Source organism: Microcaecilia unicolor, chromosome 2 (assembly GCF_901765095.1).
Source record: "Microcaecilia unicolor chromosome 2, aMicUni1.1, whole genome shotgun sequence".
NCBI classification, from domain to species: Eukaryota; Metazoa; Chordata; class Amphibia; order Gymnophiona; family Siphonopidae; genus Microcaecilia; species Microcaecilia unicolor.
In genome coordinates, this window is record NC_044032.1 from 451003417 (window position 1) to 451023404 (window position 19988).

General features: G+C 41.1%; 1 protein-coding gene across 4 annotated transcripts in view; it reads left to right on the plus strand.

The window, feature by feature from the left end:
• The window catches only part of LOC115461243 (probable N-acetyltransferase camello), a 37387-nt gene extending 18436 nt beyond the window's left edge, over nt 1-18951 (plus strand). For 2 of the 4 annotated variants that reach the window (XM_030190936.1, XM_030190935.1), the window contains exon 2: nt 18223-18951. In XM_030190936.1, the coding sequence (XP_030046796.1) occupies nt 18239-18913 (675 nt within the window). In that variant the 5' untranslated portion in view covers nt 18223-18238 and the 3' untranslated portion in view covers nt 18914-18951. Of the gene's footprint in view, nt 1-261; nt 479-3231; nt 3253-18222 lie in introns of those variants that run through there. The other 2 variants (XM_030190938.1, XM_030190937.1) reach the window with 2 other exon arrangements.
• Nucleotides 18952-19988: the final 1037 nt, after the last annotated feature.

Sequence of the window (19988 nt, forward strand, 5' to 3'; positions counted from 1 at the left end):
CCCTGTAACCAACCCCCTCCAAATGACATACTCATTACGATTTATGATAACAAATTATTACTCTACCTGTGACAAGTTATTATACTTCCTCTCTGTAAGCTGGCGTGTTTGGAAAATACAAGTGGGATCAAATAAAAATGCTACCAACAATAAATAACCACAACGTAGATACAACAGCAGCTCATAGGTCTAGCGTAGAATAACGGCTGTGCGCCTGCGCCAGAAAGGGGGTGGGGAATAGACTAACCTAAGCGGTTGCAACCCTTTGGCGTCATGCCGTATACTGTTCTCAAACATCTTTGATTCCAATCTGTCTCTGTGTTGTGGTTCCTCCCCCGTACTATAATTGGAAGCCTGGTGAGAGGGACGGTTCGGTTCGCAGTTCAGTGTTCGCAATATCTGCAGGGACGGCGGTGACTTCAAGCTTCTGTAGTAGCTCCGGCTGCGCAGATTTTCTCAGCAAATTATTCTCCTGCAGGTTAGAGCAACGAGCTGCTTAATCCATAGTGGAGGGAAAAACGGGGGTGGAGACTGGAGGGTACAAGGCATAGGAAGGGGAGGCTGGAAGGCACAGAGGAGAAAAGAGGGAGGTGACTATGATTAGCAAAAGTGGGTCCACATACAAAGATCCTGGATGTGACAAGTGATTCAAATATGACTTTGGAAAAGCATAGCCGTGGAATTTACCAGGAAAACGTTTACCAATTAAAAAAAAATTGCTAAACTGAATTAAACCTTACCAGCAACCACTTCATTTGCAGTTATTGCTGTAGCAAAGAAAATGTGAACTTTTAAAGGTTTTGTAATCGGATCCGGGAGGATCCCGCTGTATCCGTCTTTTACCTTTTGTCCGTGGCTTCAGATTGTGCAGAGAACGTCTCAGCTAGATTGGTCTCTGGCAGTAAATCCACTAATCATGCTACTTCGTTCCTTCTGAAACTACACCCGCTGCCCATAAAAGCACGAACTAAAAACTTTTATCTTTGATGTTTGAAGTGCGTGTTAATTTCTTTATACTCTTCCATTAAGCTCCTACGCTCATGAAATTTGCTTGACCGTTCTTTTGATTTCTTGTGTAGTAAATCCTCGCCGAGACAGAATTCTATTGTTGGCTACCACGCATTCCGAAAGAAATAGAATGTTATTACTTTTTTAGATGTGCCTTAAACTCATTTATTTTACCTGGCCTGATTTCTTTCATTGTTATCAACTTGAGCCTCACCTTGGTTAAGCGGAATAAAAATGCCCATGTTAGATTAGGGAGACTGCAGGGCACAAAAAAAACAAAGAGGAAATAGAGGCATAGTGTATAAGGGATCACAGAAGAGGGAGAGTGTAGGACAAATGCTAGAAAAAGGTATGGAGTGGGGGGGGAGTGGGGGGGGGGGGGGGGGGTGAGGCACCTAGATAACGAAATCTACTCAGCTAGCTGATTGTTGGGCCCAGAATAATTTTTTTAAAAGCTTAAGAAATTAAAAACTAAAGTGCTATAGGCCAGTTATTCATTTACAGCTGTTCCATCAGACATGATATGGCCGTTTTACAAAAGGGTGCTAAGGGTAGCACCAGCTTGGCGCACTACCCCTACCCAACTCCCTCTGTGCACTAATTGTGGCGCTAGAAAATATTTAAAAATTTTCTAGTGCTGGGGTATTCTGGAATTTTCTGGCCTTTTCTTTTGGGTCTGCTTAATTCTGTTTGTGTTCCTGTGAGTTTCCACTGATAGTGGCATGACAGGACTTTCTGGCTGACCACAAACTGACAAGGCCATTGCCATGATATCCCAACCAACTGTTGTTACAAACAAAATGACAAGACCCCCCCCCCCCCCTGTTGTCATGACATCCCAACTGTTTGTTACTGAGTAGAGGTGTGGCAAGGACACTAAGGCCCTATCACAGGTCTCCTATGTACTTGTAGGATTGATTAGGTGATATATGAGGTGGTCCTTTGTGATGGGAAGGATATATAAGTAACTGCTCATCTAAAGAGACTGAAATAGTCTGGACGGCAGGAGAGTTTCATATCCTTGCCACAGCCTATTTTTTTTTGGGGGGGGGGGTTACTTCCCCCCTCATACAAACTAATTCTCTATAGCTAAGATCAGGGCCGGTCTAAGGGCGAGGCGACCGCATAGGGCCTCATGCGGCGCGCCTGAAGTCGCCCCGACTGGCCGAGCTCCAGTCCCCCCTCCCTTTGGATTTTAAAAGTTACCTCGCATTGACGTCGGGACGGGTTACAGCGCCGGCAGGTAGCAGCAGCAGTCAGTGAAAAGCGTGCGAGCTGCTCGGCGCTTCCTTTCCTTCGCTCAGTTCTGGTCCCGCCCTCATTTCCTGTTTCTACGAGGGTGGGACCAGAGCTGAGCGAGGGAAAGGAAGCGCCAAGCAGCTCGCACGCTTTTCACTGACTGCTGCTGCTACCCGCCGGCGCTGTAACCCGTCCCGACGTCAACGAGGTAATTTTTAAAATTCAGTGGGAGGGGGGGCCCTGGAGCTGGGGGCCTTAGGGGGGGAGGGGGCCTTGGAGCTGGGGGCCCTAGGGGGGAGGGGGCCTTGGAGCTGGGAGGGAGCGGTGGTCGGCCCTGGGGCGGGGCTAGGGTGGGGCCCCATCAAATTGGTCTGCATAGGGCACCTCACTTGCTAAGACCGACCCTGGCTAAGATTCTATCTTTCTTCCTCTTCTTTCTCTCTGTTCTGTGACCTTTGTATGACAGTGAAGAATAGAACTTTCCTTCCTATTGTTAGACTCTGTACTGTAAAAGTACTAATGCCAAGAGCCAATAGTATTTCTTGTGTTGTTGCAGTGAGAAATAAAGATTCCTTTTGGTTTTCTAACAGCCTGAGTTTTTTTCATAAGAATAGTATGACCAAAAAACAGCCAGTACAGGGGGTGTGCCCAGCAGTAATTGGGCAGCGATGCCTGGTTACCGCCAGAGCCCCTATTGCCTCCTAAATAGGAGGCAGTAAGGGTTCCCCAGGAAATGGCTGCACAGCAAACATTGAACGCATGGCCATTTCCTTCCTTAAAAGTAAAAAGGCCTTTTATTGGTAGTGGTAAAAAGGGGCCTTGGCATGTGCTATCTTTTACTGCCATTTGGTAAAAGAACCCCTATATTAAGCTCAGAGGAGTCTATTGAAAAATCTTGGGTATTTATTTTATTTATTTATTTGTTACATTTGTATCCCACATTTCCCCACCTATTTCTAGGCTCGTTTGCCATCACCGGTGTGAACAAATACAACGTGATGTTGGGTATGATATTTGACTTTAGTTTTATCTTTTGAGCCAAAAATAATTTAGGACCTAATGCACAAAAGTTCCTGTTAAAAACCGCATGCGTTTTAGATCCTCAGTAGAACTTACTGATTTGGCGATGCTCAATGGAAATTTCATGCAAATGAGCGGCACGCAATTTCAGCAAGCAGCTCAGTAGGAAAGTGTCTAGCACATGCGTAGAACAGTGTTTCAGTAAGTGTCCCTGTTCTGTCCCTGTGCTAGGGCTGGTGTACTGTGTCCCCCTGTGTCCTTTCCCTTGCAGTGCTCTGGTGCTGGCTCCACCTTCCACCTGCATCTTACTTGCCGTCCCTCTGCCTCTGATGATTTTGCTTGGGAATCTCCTCGTTGAAAGCCCCCCCCCCCCCCCCCCCCCACCAGCTGATGACATTGGTGTCTGCTTGTTTCTCCACTCATAACCTCGTCTCTGCTGTCTACACTGTTATTGAAAAAAATCTCCTTCTTGCTGAAAGCCCCCTCCCAGCTGTTTCTCTGCCTCTCTAAGCTGTTCTGTGCTCTCCAACACTGTTTGCTATTGGAAAAAAAAATCTCCTCCTTCCAACAAGTTTTGATATTGGAAAAATGCAAGCTGACGATGCTCCTCCCAGAAGTCTCCCTCTTACAACAGGCAGTTCCAGACTTGACAGAAAATTTTGTACATTAAAGATAGGCGGACCTTTCTGTGCATTACTCAGAAATGTGTGTGCATTGCTCGGAATGCTCATTTTAATACTATTGAGCTGTTTGTAATACATTTGCATAGGATTAGCGTTAGCTGCTACCCTGAATGGTAAAAACCATTGTGCATTAGACGCTGAATAATGTGATCGCTAGTCTGGCTAGAACCAGTTTAAATCAAACATTGCTAGCATGGTAAGCTTTGAGTATTGACCCCTTGATTAGGAAAATATTCTTTAGAGTGAAATCTGTATAGTCTTTCTTTTCCAGGTAACTAATTTTAGAATAATACTTAAGACTATTATTCTCTCACAGCTTGACAATTGTAATCTGCTTTATTTGTGTACTTCTAAAATACTGCCTAAGCTTCAGTTATTGCAGAATACAGCTGCTAAATTGATTTTTGGTTTGCAGAAATATGATTGTTTAATTACATTGTGTAAGATCAATACTGTAACGTTCTATTTCTTGGTATTAAATGTCAATATCAGAAAAAACTGCAAATCGGACAGAATACAGCTGCAAGATCATTGTTGATGTAACTCATTGTTTATTTAAATCACTTATTGTCCACTTAAAACTAAGTGGGTAACAGACACAACAACACATTATACTGAATCCTCTATCTAAATCTTCATCTCTACCCATGCAAGCACAAGCTGAATTTAAAACAGTTTGTACTACATATAAGATCTTGCAAGGACCATGATCTAAATGTCAAATCTGTCCGATTTCACATCCCATGCAAGGGAGCTCATTGTGGCTTTTGACTACATTGATACTAAGTTAGTTATTCTATTCAATTCTTATATACCGCTAATATATCCTTTCCAGGGTTCAGTGCGGTTTACATTCTAGGTGAGACCAAAGCAGATAGTGTGAGGTATGAGAAACATTAGAGACCATTGGTTTAATGCATGAGATTAAAAACATTAAGGAAAGTATAATAGATGATACTTGGAGGTAGAAGTCATGATGAATTGTTATGAAGCAGTCTTTGGGAAGAGAGAGGTTTTTAACCTCTTCCTGAAGTTGAGGTACCTATTTTCTGTCCTGATGGGAATGGGTAGAGAGTGCCATATTTTGACTCCAAGTACAGGGAATATAGAGATGAAAATCTTCTGATTTCGAATTGCCTTTTGAAATGGTGATGCTAGCATTAGTTATTGTTTCAATCTGTTAGACTGGACCAGATATAGTGAAGCAGCAGTTCAGAGGTGAAGCCCTATAAGATTTGAAAATCTAAACAATTAGCTTTGAACCTCAGTCTTTCTGCTATGGGAAGCCAGTGCAGTGTGTTTAGATGAGCTGAAACACTAGTATGTCTATTCAATCTGTATATTAGTCTTGCAGCTGTATTCTGTCTGATTTGCAGTTTTTTCTGATATTGACACTTAATACCAAGAAATAGAACGTTACAGTATTGATCTTACATCCTCAGCTGTTAATTGTTGAAAAGATTCCCAGTTTTGGTCAGTTTTGAGTCCTTGTGTTGTCGGATTTCTGGTGATTAAGTCTGAACTTCGGGTTGGTCTATTTTCCTCTGTTGGAGTAGCCTTAGGTAGTTTGGACCTAATTTGGAGGATCTTCTTGGCGAAATGATCAGCGAGGTCTTGGGCGGTGGGACATGTTTTCTGTGAATGTTCATCCTTATTAGTGGAAGCTATTGTTTTAACTAAGGAGAAAAGTTATTTGTTGTCAAGATAATCTTGACCTATTAGGCTGCTATAGTGTTGGCGTTTTGTGTCAGCTTCTTTTTGCAGCGTCAAAAGGCTGACTTCCATTTGGATTTATCAGTAGTATCTTTGTTCTTTCTCCATTGCTTTTCAAGGCGTCAACATTCCTTTTTTTAGGATGGATAGTTCCTCTGTAAACCATTGCGAAGTTCTTGATGTCTTGACCTTTTTAGTGGTAAATGAAGCAATTTTGTCTGGTATGGCTTTCACCTTGGTGTCCCAGCGGGATTTGATTGAACCATATGTAGGAGATGCGGTAGTGAGGGAGTCTGTTGGCTCCAATCAGAAAGTGGTCTCATTGATTTTTACCCCTGGTGGAGATGAGTATGGATGACTTGTGTTTGGTTAAGCTTCACATACAGGTATCAATGTTGAAATCCAGTTGGAAATGTTCAGACCATGGTACTATTAGGATAGGATTAGGATAGGATGATCAAGCTATTAGGATAGGACGTCATGAAGTTCAACATTTTTCATGAATTGCGCCCTTGGAGAATGTAGTTAGTTCGCAGTCCTTCAGGAATGATTTGAAGTTGTGGACATTGGTATCTGCATCATTTTCCAAGTGTAAGTTTCCCAGGAAGATAATCCTTGAGAATTGTGACATGGCAGAGGAAGTAATCTCTACAAGTAGTGGTTCTGCCTTGGACCAAGCTCCGAGCATGGTAAATGAGGAGTAGGGTGATTTGATTTGCCTCTTATGAATCATCACAGAATTTGTAAGCATTTATTCCAGTTCAGGGAAAACCCCAGAACTAACTAAAGACTTGTGGGAAAAAAACTCTTAAAGATAAGAGCAAGTCCACCTCCTTTTTTACCCTGTCTTGGAGAATGAAGAATACCATAACTGGGTGGATAGATATGGGGCAGTATTGGACTATCAACTTTTGTGAGCCATGTTTCTGAGGTAAACAGAAAGCTCAGATCTGAAGATTCTAGCAGATCCCTGAGTAAGAGAGCCTTGTTTTCCACAGATCTAGCATTGATATAGATGTCCGGGACAGGAGTGAGTTGAGACTTGTGTTCCAAAGTGGAAAGCTGTTTGGTTAATTGCAAAAGGTAGTGAGGTTTTTTAGTCTGTCGAATGTTAGCCATTTTGTTCTGGTGTGTAACTATAGTGGTATTCTGACGGTATATATTGGCATTGTCTAGCAGGTATCTGACATTACAATTAGGGTGTTCTTAGTACAGGGTTTTCTAGACTGATTATAGATTACAGGGATAGGATTAGGCACTAAGTTATCTGGTAGGTTGCCGCCTGACATGCTCAAGAGGGCTAAACAAATCCATGTGAGCCACTTTCTGGTGATAGCTTTTTGAGCTAGTTTAGGTCAGTCAGGTTTAGTGCTCTTTATCAGTTTTAAATGTGCACCGTTAGAGATTTCAGAACTGAGTTCTCCTTGAAGGTAGAAGCTACCGATGGTGGTTGTAGTAGAGTTCCTTTACAGTTCAGGCGTGTAAGATAGGAAGATAATGTTCCTTCCTTGCATTTTAGAAATTTTTTAAAGTGCATTTTTCAGAAATACTTATGGAAATGTTGGTTGAAATTTTGTATAATGCTGCTTGTATTTCCATGACTGACTGAATCTGATTCTTCTTACGTTAAGCCACTTTGAGCCCTGTAGGGGTATTTCCCTGTGATCTAGCCTATGCTGGTCTGGGCCTATACAAGCCTATGACATCTTGGTATAATAAGATGGCTGCTGCAACATCTCTGTGTCAGCAAGATCCAGCTTCAACTTGTGGAAAATCACTGACAGGCTTGCTAAAGCCAAGGACAGTCTGTGTTCTAAACACCCCCTTCTATCACCCTGAGAACGGAGTAGGGAGGCAGACATGGCTCCAGAAGTTACCATTCTCCAAGGTCACAAAACAAAGAACTCTTCTTGCCATGTACTGAACTGGACAAGATCCTGATTGGTTCCTACTGTCACCTGACGGAGAGGTACGGGGAAAGCGGGAACAGAAGTGAGTCGGAGACCCTTGGAAGAGGGGCAACTGGTAAGAGGACCTGAGAGATCCAGCAAGGCTCGGGGGGGAGCCAGAGACTTTGTATGATACCAACATCGTGACCTGCATCCTGGTGCAAATACCTGTGGCAGAGATATTGGCTCTGATAACCAAAGGAGTGACGGGAACCTACGTGGGCTAATAAAGACCTGCACTACCTAAGACACCGACAGCTAAAATAGCGTCTGGGGAGATTCTGCTCCGGTCTTATCTGAAGCCGTCATCACGACAGCGTGGTAAGATCACAGTGATATATTTCCTGGTCTGGGGTTAGGCAGTGGTTTTATCTAAGTACGACTGGTTTATGTCAACTCTTGGTCAGGGAAAGCAGCTAATGTGTATTTTGCATAAGATGTGATAAGTTTCATAAGGATTATTAGGTTATCATTTGTACTGTTCTAATCATTACCGTACTTAGTCTCAGGATAATCAGAGTGTAGTTTAGACAATATATTTTGGTAGTGCTCATATCAGTAAGGGATATTTTTATTGCATAAGCTAGCGCAGAGTATTTCTATTTTCTTATCCATAATAAAGCTAATATATATATCTATCAGCTGTGTCTTTCTTTTTCACTCTACACACCAAAACACCTGGAGAGGTGCCAGAAGCAAGATTCCTGTATCTCACCCTAGACAGAGCTAGTGAGTCTGTTAGGCAGACTTATGCATCAGGGAATCTTGGTATAAGTAATCTGTGGGTACTTGTTGCCCTAGGTATTATTTATCTCACCCTACAGCCCTTGAGGATTAGGCAGGTTGCAAAACTTTAGAATAGAATTGGCAAGAGGTTGTAGTCTGCTATGAATTCCACAGCACCTGCACAGTTTAATCTCTCTGGCCCCAATGCACAAAACTCCTGCAGTAAGCCAACAGTGCTGAAAGTATACTGCCAGAACAGTGCAGAAAATTAGCTCGCCAATGCTCAAAGGAAATGGAATGCAAATTATGTGTGCTGTTAAAGCAAAAGCAAGGAAGGAATATGTTCTTGGTGCATGCACAAGAGTTTTGCGGTAAACCCAGCTCCTGTGCCCATGCGCCAGGCAAACTTGAACATGAATCACACATTGGCCTCTGTTTTCTGTGCCTTTAAATATAAGCTTTTTAGTTTTAACTATTAACTTTTATATTTTAAATGCAGAAAACAGGCATCAATTCGTGCTTTCACTTTTGGGTTTGCTTGGACTCGCACACGTTTGTTTCTCACTGTTGACGCTTAGGGGCTTGCACAGGCTTTCTTCTGCTTCAAAATTAAAGAAAAACCGGCAAATTTAAAAGAGAATTATGGGAAGGCCTCTCTTCAAACACTCTAACTCCTGCTCTGAGCTGGCATTATTTTTTTCAGCAGTAAGGGCGACTTTGTTTTGTGCCCTGTTCTCTGATCATTGGGAGGGAATAGGAAATAACCTCATTAACATCCGTTTGACTATATTAGCATGCTATTTGCGCTAATCTTTGGTGCACTCGTTTCCTGCACTAGAGTCTTTGAGCAATCTGTGCTTACTAATGTGGGTGCTAGTCAGGTGCTCATGGCTTTTATTATTATTATTTATTTAGATTTTCCTCACACCTTTTCAGTAGTAGCTCAAGGTGAGTTACATTCAGGTACACTGGCTATTTCTCTGTCCCAGGAGGGCTCACAATGAGTTTATAGCTGAGGCAATGGAGGGTTAAGTGACTTGCCCAAGATCACAAGGAACAGCAGTGGGATTTGAACCGGCCACCTTTGGATTTCAAGACCAGTGCTGTAACCACTAGGCCACTCCTCCACCTGCGTTTGTTTCTCAGCATTGGGGCCTCTGTTTCAGCAGAGATGGTAGGTGTGGGAGTAAACTCCAAGAGAGCTTGCATGCATATCCATTCCTTCCAAAAACAAGAGAGGAAAGGTATACATAATGCTATTTAAGCATGCCATGGAAAGACATTGGTTCAATACCAAGGAAACACATTTATAAAGAAATATTGAGAGCAACATGAAATATCAGCAGCACAAATTTTTTTTTTAATAAAAACAACTTGCCAGAAATACAGAGAAAGTAATATATAGGAATTATTTCAGTCAGGTAATTCTATTCTCTTCCTTAGACCACTAAATAGAGAGAGTGAAACAAGACAAGGAGAACAGAAAAAAAATGTGGCATTAACTTGATTATCCCCAGATATTACTCGTCTAATTCATTATTTTTTTTTTTTTTGTTACATTTGTACCCCAAGCTTTCCCACTCATGGCAGGCTCTGTGTGGCAGGCAATGGAGGGTTAAGTGACTTGCCCAGAGTCACAAGGAGCTGCCTGTGCCGGGAATCGAACTCAGTTCCCCAGGACCAAAGTCCACCACCCTAACCACTAGGCCACTCCATCCCACCATTATTCCACATTGATCATCTGCTTGGCTTCTTCAAGGCCAATACGGTGCACAGTCAAATCATTTCATTGAAAACATACTTATTGTCCAATATTAGTTAGAAATAATAGATCTGATTACATTCTTTCTCTTTTAAAAACCTGAAGTTATTTAACAATACATATACTTAGGTCTCTAATTCAGATCCCACGGATTAAGGGTAATCCCAGTTTTCACAGGCTTCACTCCTTTTAAGGTAATAATTTAGGAAATATTTCTGAGGAAAACTTTAGGAGTCATACCCGGAACTCTGGGAAAAACAATAATCTCGATATTAATCATCTATAATAACGTTCATTTTATTAATCAGTTTCTGGTCTATCATCATTTTCAAGATCATAACCACTTCTTGCTCGTGTAGAATCATTTGTTATATCAATTTTTCACTCTCAAAGGGTTCAATTAAATTGTCCATGTAACTCTCTAATAAAATTATATCTGAAACAAAATTATTTACTGCCACCGTTAGGTCTCGAAGCGCCTTCCAGATGGTATTTAACCTCCACGGGAGCCAAAAACTCCAAGTTGATTTCTCTTAGGTGTTTAGGAGTGGTTCCGCCAATTCGGGTTCTGCTGTAAACGTCCTCCGTTTCAGCATATGCCTCTAACTCACTCCTCCATTCCTTTGGACATGGTGGTCGAATAATTCGGGAGCGATGGAGTTGTTTTTTCCAGGTCCAAGAGCGTTAGTGCTCCTTCGCCGGCGCTAATCAAAGGACTCGCCAACCCTGCAGCACAATTTTTTTTAAAGTCCACAACTGAGAGGTGACTATCAAAAATGAAGATAAAATCACCTTAATGCCGTTTTTGTAAGGGTGTGCATATGGGGGGGAGGGGGAGAGAAATAGGGTTGTATATTTTAAGGAGGTGCTTGAGCATTTGAGGGCAGGGTCTGTGTGTAGGTGTGACTGTAAATCAAGAACTAAAAGCAGATGATTTAAACATTTCAGCAATTTTGGAGACATTGTTATCGGTGGATTCTAAAAGAGCCACGTTATTAGTGTTGTTAGTGTTTGAACAGTATTTAAATGCTTTTATGAGACATTATTTCAGTAGCTTAAATTCCCTGTTTGAGTTTGTGGGGCAGGGTGCATGACATTTGGAATGGGTTTTGGTGTTGGTGTGTGTATTGTTAGTTGATCAGGCCACTGTTCTGGTTTTTAAAAATCTTATATGTGCAAATTTACTTTTTACCTATGTAATTTCCATGGGCAAGAAAATTACACTAAAGTTTTTGCACATGTACTGATGAAAAATTGTACAGACAAGTTGAAGGCATGGAGGTAAACTATACAAGGCAGCAGTTACAAGGGACGAGTATCTTTCAACTGAAAGAGAGCTCTGTAATGAGGGGGCGCAGGTTGAACGTGAAAGGGGACAGACTCAGGAGTATCCTGAAGAAATACTTCTTCCGGTGGAGACTAAAACTATCTGAATTCAAGAAAGCTTGGGATAAGTACATAGGATCTCTAAGGGAAGGAAAGGGGATATAGATGGGCAGACTGGATAGACCATATGGTCTTTATCTGCCTTCATTTTCTATGTTTCTTTGTTTCTTTATTTGAGGATTTTTCCCTGTCATTTCTGCTTTTATCTTGTTTGTCTTCTTACTTTTCCTGCTTTTCCTTTATATTTTATCTTGACTTCTATGTTGTTTCTCCTGTCTCCTTCCATTTGTCTTTTTGACATTTCTTTAATCTCATTTCTCTCTAATTCTCTCTCACTTCTGCATAGACAAGAATAACGCTATAATACAAAGCATCTGACTTGTGTCAGTGGGATGATGTTGAAAATACTGTAAGCTGTGGTGCAGATGTTCCATTCACGTCACGTACCCGCGTACTTGATTTATTTTGAATCTCTCTGGGAAAGAGAGAGGGTAAGGTGTGAACATTGGGAGCAGAGCTCTGCTGCTGCAACATTTCTAACAATGCTGGGCTGAATCAGCTCAGCACCGCTCTTGGAGCTTTGCAGAAACCAGTAGTAGTCGATGGAGACACCATTTGGGAAGTCATCAAAATTTTGGATCTCTCTCAAGCATTCAATGAAGGTATTTTTGGAGAAGTCAGGGTACATCCAGGCTAAACAAAACGGAAACCTTAACAGACTGGATTACTCAGGACAACCTAGACCTAATACTCAAAACTTGGATTCATAACCAAGATGACCCCATAATCCTTGACATCTGTCCTCCAGGATACAAAATCAACCATTGGACCAGAACAGGTAAAAAAGTAAGAGGCATAGCCCTAATCTACAAAGACGAATTCATTTCTGAACCCATTGCGGAATCCATTAATACACAACTTGAAATCGCCACAATCAGGTTACAAAACAAATCCCTCCCAGCTCATCTGACTTGTAACATATTATATCGACCACCAGGAAATTGGAAAGATGCCCAACCAACTCTCATGGACTTTGTCAAACACATGCCTCGCAAATCCTAACGTAATAATAAGAGGAGATATAAGCCTTCACCTAGAGGACACAATCTCAAATGACACACTAGAGTGCAAAGAGTACTTACAAATGTGGGACTTCTACTGGCCACAAGTCAACACCACACACATAAAAGGCCATGCACTGGATCTATTAACATACAAACTATCCAGTGACCAAACCTTTTCGGTAATGGAACAGCAATGGAAAAGCGTACCTTGGTCTGACCACTTTAAATTAACTATGACCTTATGCTGGAAGAAGAAAGGTCTTCACAAAATGCATCAACGGGCCTTATATAAAACAAGAGGTAATATGAGAAATATACGATAAAAACTGGGCACCAAAAACTGATTCAACTGACTTCTTCACTGTTTGGGATGAACGATGCAATGAAATCCTCAACAAAATAGCGCCCATACGTACAAAATCAGCATAAAAATGCAATAACGAAGAGCTAAAAATTCTAAAAACGCAAACTAAAAAATTAGAACAAAACTGAAAAAAAAACCCCAAAAATGGCCTGGAAAGAAAGTCAAACAAAATACAAATATAAAATAAGACTATCCAAAAGAAACTTCTACAGAGAACAAATAGGCACAGATTACAAAGAAATTATACAAACTAATAAACAATTTACTTAACACCAAAACGGTAACTACACCGAATGCAAACCTCCCACATGCAGACAATCTTGCCAAATACTTTGAAGAAAAAATTAGCAATCTATGCAAGAATCTGCATCAGGGAAATATTAATCCAGAAACCTTCATAAACAAACTAGATCCGAACCCAAGGGAATACCCAGCAAGACTGTATTTGGAATAACTTCACTCATCTAAGCACCAAAATAATAGCTCACGCACTCAGAAAATTCTCCACCCACTGCCAATTAGACTAGAGAGTTGCACGAGGACAGAAATCTTACCCATCCCCACCCATCACCGCAAAAATTTAACCCATCACAACCCATCCCCACCCATCCCCACAAGAATTTAATGGCACATAAAAGAAAATTCTGGTTAGCTCCCTCAGTCTCTCTCTGGATTTGAGCCACATCACTGTAGGCAAGGAAGAAATGGAAGCTGAAACTTAGTGCACATATAAGATTTGTCTCTGAGAGGTCACCACATACACGCACCAGTAGGTCAGGTGTCAGACCTGAGGTTTGCGCATCAGCCCGGGAACAAAGAGGATTAATTGTAACATAGTAAGTGACAGCAAATAAAGACCTGAACGGTCCATCCAGTCTGCCCAATAGTCACACTCCTTATCAATTCATGATTAAATCAACGAATGTGATATTATATACTTTCTTTCGTGTTTCTGGAACATAGACCATAGAAGTCTATCTGGCCCTATATTTATGTTCCAACTGCTGGAGTTCTCGTTGAAGCCCACTCCAGTCTATTCGTCTTCTCATTTGTGGGATACAGACCGTAAAACTCTGACCAGCACTGTCCTTATGTTCCAGCCACTGAAGTTGCTATTTACGCCCTTTCTAGCCCATCCTAAACCAGACTGCCATATATTAGACACAGACCATTCAAGTCTGCCCGGTATCGGCCCTAGTTAATCACAGCCAGAGTCGCCATCTAAGCGTCACTTGACACATCCACACACATGCAGCCACTTAAGGTTAGGATTTTTATAACTTCCATTTTCTAATTAGAGATCCTCTGTGTTCATCCCAAGTCTTTTTGAATTCCATCATCATTTGTGTCTCTACCACCTCCTTAATGGAAGACTTTCCACATTTGTGCTGTTAAAGCAAGGAGGAGGAGGAGACAGCACTCAAGGTACTCGGTAGATGAGAGGATGATGCAGTGCAGCTTACACTTCCACAGGAACCCCGCAGAACTGCTTCCATCCCCACGGGAGCCCCGCAGGACCTGCTTCCGTCCCCACGGGAACCCCGCAGAACTGCTTCCGTCCCTGCGGGAATCCCACGGGTTCCGCGGGATTCCCACAAACCCCATTCCCGTGCAGCTCTCTAAACTAGACACCTGCCCCAACTATATAGTGAAAACCCCCCCTAATCAATACATCACAGAACTCACAGACCACCTTAATTATCTATTCAAAAGAGGCTTATTCCCACTGGACAGAGGAAATACCCTACTAACTCCCATCCCAAAAGACACCATAAAAAAAAAGTAGAAGACACCTCGAATTATAGATCGATAGCATCCATACCCCTAACAACCAAATTGACAGAAGGCATAGTCACCAAACAACTAAGAGAATACCTCACTGATTTCAACATAGTGCATGAATCTCAATCTGGCTTCAGACCTCAGCACAGATTCAAGCAGGAAATAGCAAGGGGTAAAAACATCCTCCTACTCCTATTTGACCTATCAAGCGCGCCACCACATACTACTGAAAATCCTCGACAAGGTAGGAATTACAGGAAAAGTACTGTCCTGGATCAAGGGATTTCTGATATCCAGAACACACCAAGTCAAATCAAACTCGGATATATCTCCACCTTGGAAAGTGGAATGTGGAGTACCACAACGATCACTGCTCTCACCTATATTATTCCACCTAATGATGATGCCACTGGCTAAATCTCTATCCAAACAAGGCCTCAATCCATTTCTCTACGCAGATGACATCACCATATATATTCCCTTCAAACAGAACCCCACAGAAATCACCAAGGAAATAATAAACAGCATGAACATAATGGAATCCTGGGCATCGGCATTCAAGTTAAAACTCAATGTCTCATTCTCTCATCCCAATACAATAATGTTCCCCCCTCGGCAATTAACGCATAGGGGTCATCTCTCCCAATCTCAGACCGCTTGAAAATCTTAGGAATAACAATCGACCACAACCTAACGCTAGAAAGCCAAGCTAAGAACACAACCAAGAAAATGTTCCACACTATGTGGAAGCTCAAACGTATAAAACCTTACTTTCCCAAGGATTCATTCCGCAACATGATCCAAACCATGGTGCTAACCCTTGTAGACTACTGCAATAGTATTTACGTAGGCTGCAAAGATCAGATCATATGAAAATTACAGATAGCACAAAGCACGGCTGCCAGACTCATCTTCGGAAAAACACGCTTCGAAAGCGCGAAACCCCTCCTAAGAAGCTTATATTAGCTTCCTATTAATGCTTGCATAACATTCAAAATATGCACAGTAGTCCACAGAATCATCTACAGACTCGCATCAGATTACTTGACGGAACTTATCGATCTACCATTAAGAAACGTGACGAGAACAGCAAGAACATACCTAACCCTTTACGTCCCCAATTGCAAAGGTATAAAATACAAATCTTCACATGCCACCAGCCTCTCCTTTTATAGACACACAACTTTGGAACTCACTACCCAAAGACCTGAAACTCACAGAAAACTACCTACAATTCAGAAAAAAACTAAAAACGCATCTTTTCAAGAAGTCTTTCCCCCCTGGATCTGCCTAATCCCACACCACCATACATCACGAAAAGTTCAGAAATGGAAAACAATAATATTAACCTCTTACAATATGCTAATATGTCAACCTAAGCGTTTATTGTACTTCTGTATTATGTACTAGACTTCTACGAATCTAAATTTTGTAACTGCCTTTTTAGCAATATATAAGCCATATTGAACCTCTGCCATACGGTGGGAAAATGTGGGATACAAATGCAATAAATAAAATAAATAAAGTATATAAGAACATAAGAATAGCCATACTGGGTCAGGGTGGCGAATTAAACCAACAGAAAGAGCAACTTGCAAGTGTTATAGAACAGGTTGGTGAACTTAAAAAGATTGGAATTGAATGCAATTAAGGATAGAGAAATTATGAAACGCAAACTTGAACATTTGGATAATCTTACAAAGAGAAATAATTTAAAACTCATTAACTTCCCTAGGTCTCCACTTATTTCAGTTATGGAGATCTTCAAGACAAATTTGTGGGAAATACTGCAGTTCCCAGTGAGAACTTCCTCCTATGATTTGTGCCCATTGTCTATCTTTCGGGACTGGAATTGGGAGCTCTACCTCAGTTGAGGAAGGAGCATGGGGAGGTTTGGATGTGAAAGCTTTTCTTGAAAGTTCCTTGGAAGTGATTACTGCTAAGTCCACCCTGTTGGTAACTTTTGCACTGGAGCCAGATAGGTATCTGGTTCTACACAATTACTTCAGACATACGTATGAATAATTTCTAGATTCAAATGTTCGTATATTTCCTTATCTTTCTTTGGCGACCCAAAGGCGCTGCAAGGACTTGGGGATTAAGCCTAAGGGTCCTGGCAATTGGGGCAAGTTTTCTGTTGAAATTTCCTGCTATTTGTTAAATATAATGCCGAAAGTTTTGTTTTCTTTGAACCTCAGCAATTGCTAGAATTTTTGGTGGTGCAGCAGAGACTGAATGTGAATGTGTTGGTTGTACCATCTGGATAGTACTACGTGTGATTCATCTGTCTTTGTAATTTGTTTAATTGTTCTTCCTTCTCTTTCTTTCTTGACTCCTATATATTGTGGATTAACAGATGAAAGTGTTTACTTTTGATTAAAGGGGTGCTGGTTGGAAAAGGAGGCTTCTCTCAGCCCAGAACTCCATGAGGTTATGTGGTCTGATGAGACAAATATGGAATTGAACACTTGGATAATCTTACAAAGAGAAATAATGTAAAACTCATTAACTTCCCTAGGTCTCCACTTATTTCACTTATGGAGCTCTTCAAGACATATTTGTGGGAAATACTGCAGTTCCCAGTGAGAACTTCCTCCTATGATTTGTGCCCAGTGTCTATCTTTTGGGACTGGAATTGGGAGCTCTACCTCAGGGACAATATATATACACACACACACACACACATATATACATACACAAGGCAGTGGCCGCGGCCAGAAGGATGCTAGGCTGCAGAGAGGGGTATAACTAGCAGAAGAAAGGAGGTGTTGATGCCCCCCTGTAAGTCATTGGTGAGGCCCCACGTGGAGTATTGTGTTCAATTTTAGAGGCCGTATGTTACTAAGAATGTAAAAAGGCTTCAAACTGTTCAGAGAAAAGTGACTAAAATGGTAGGAGGTTTGTGTAACAAGATGTATGAGGAAGAGACTTTGACCTGAATACCCTTGAGTAAAGGAGAAACAGGCTGATATGTTACAGGCACTTATGACCTGGATTGACCACTGATAGAAGCAGGATATGGGCTGGATGAACCATTGCTCTGACCTAGTATGGCTATTTGTTCTTACATTCTTATCTTTAGGGATGGTCCATAATGTTTGGTTAAAAAGTTATCCTTTTTATTCTTCCTGCAAAAATATTTAGATCAGTACATTTTGCTTAGGCCTTTATGATATGTCTCATCAGATGCTTAAAAATGTCACTTAAAATTTGAAAGTTATGCTACTCCTTGCCCCCATCTTTCCTGTTTTCAAATGGACTCAAGATAGAGGCCCCCTCTTACATTCCTACTCACTGGTGTGATAAAGAGAAGGAGGTGTTTAGGATCTGTAGGGACTTGCACTGTGATAGTTAATATAAATATATATTTTTAAAGAAACAAAATCATTGGCCCTCTGAGGCCACTTTCTTCTATACAGCTGTAGATGATGATCAGCCCACCATGTTCAGCTTTTTTCTCAGTCCATTGTGTTATGCTAATTTAATGCAGAAATATGTTGCTTTTTTTTTCTTTTTTTTTTTTTAGGACACAAGAAGTGATCATGAGTGATTACCACGTTCGAAAATACAAAGACTCTGACTATGAAGCAGTGCGGACCATATTTGTAGATGGAATGATAGAACTCATTCCAAATGCGACTCTCTCTGTTCTGAAGAATCCTAGAATTCATTTTCTCATCATCTGCATGTTCCTCGTTGTGCTTATATGTTCCAAATCCTTCCTGTTTTCTGTTCTGGCAATTGCTCTCCTTTTAGCTGCAAACTGGCATTTTATAAAGGTTGAGTTCCACAGCTACGTAAATCACAGTTTGAGGGATGACCTTTTGGACATACAGAAGTCCTACCTGGAGAATGACGACTCCTGCTTCTGGGTGGCAGAATCTAATGGAGTCGTCATGGGTATGGTGGGGGCCCAACTTCGCAGAAATAACGATGGAGAGCCCAAGATAGAGCTGAAACGTATGTCGGTGAAGAAGTGCTACCGCAAGGGAGGCGTTGCCAAAGCTTTGTGCAGAACAGTCCTAAACTTTGCCCGGCAGCGTGGCTATAATGCAGTAGTCTTGGAAACCTCTCAATCGCAGTATGCAGCTCACAGGCTTTATGAGAGTATGGGGTTTAAGAAACTCTATGAATTACCACTACCAACGTACTTTGGAAAGCTAATAAATTTTGGTATATTTTTTTACAGATATGATATCCAGCCTGGAGTCAAGTAAATGTTTTTTTTGTTTTTTTTTTTTAAATCCTCATGTAATAACACAATACACAGTTTTTGACAACAGAATAAAAACGGGAGCTTTTTTGAAGTTATGATTTTGTACCAGATGAAATGCTAGTGTTGCCTGCATAGGAACTGCGTGGTCTAGATCATTTATACTGTTGCACTTTAGCCTATTAATGATTTTGCTTTGTAGTTGGTGTGGACTAAATTATCATTATTGATTTATTCTATTGTGTTCTGTGTGTTAACCTTATCTTTGAAAAGCAAGGGGATTTTCAATGCTTGCTTGAAAGTATACACAACAATCTGCTAAGCACTGTACTGACACTGTAGTCCTCAACATTTCTTGGCCTAACTACTATCTATTGTTATAGACTATGTGAAAATTACATGTACCTATGGGAATCATAAGCATCAAACAGCAAAGGCGACAAAATAGTCTTAAAGCAAGCGGTGTGGTGCAGAAGCTTTATTGGTTTGTAAGAACAGTAAACATGAATTGTGTTTTGGCCGCTAGGCCTGCATCAGGAGTCTACCAACAGAACAAACACATATCCTAGAGCTGTTGCTGGCTCTACGTCTGTGGCAGATATTTCCACACTATAAAAACTAGAACCAGTATCTGTTTTACAATACTGGGTAGGTTCATATTGGATTTTATTCATCATAGGGTGTCGTGTTTCTTTTGTAGCATCCTCGTTTTGGCTTTTAGCAGTAATACACAATCTGTTTTGTCCACAATGTTGTTAAAGATGCATAGTTCAGCGTATCTTTGTTTCCATTTATTTATAAAGCAAGTTAACTTTGTAGACTCCTGAGCACGATTCGTGTTGAATCTTTTTACCAACCAATAAAGCTTCTGCAACACACCACTTACTTTGGGACTTTTTTTTTTTTTGTCTCCTTTGTTGTTTGTTGCTTTCGCTTGCCTGGCCTAAAGGTTTGTTCTTTGTGTTTGTGATCCTGTGGGAATCATGCCTGTTCATAAAAGATCCTTCCTGGTTTTATATAATACTGAAAAAAAAAATAAGTGAATTGCAAAGAAAAGGAAATAAAATTAAAATAAACAG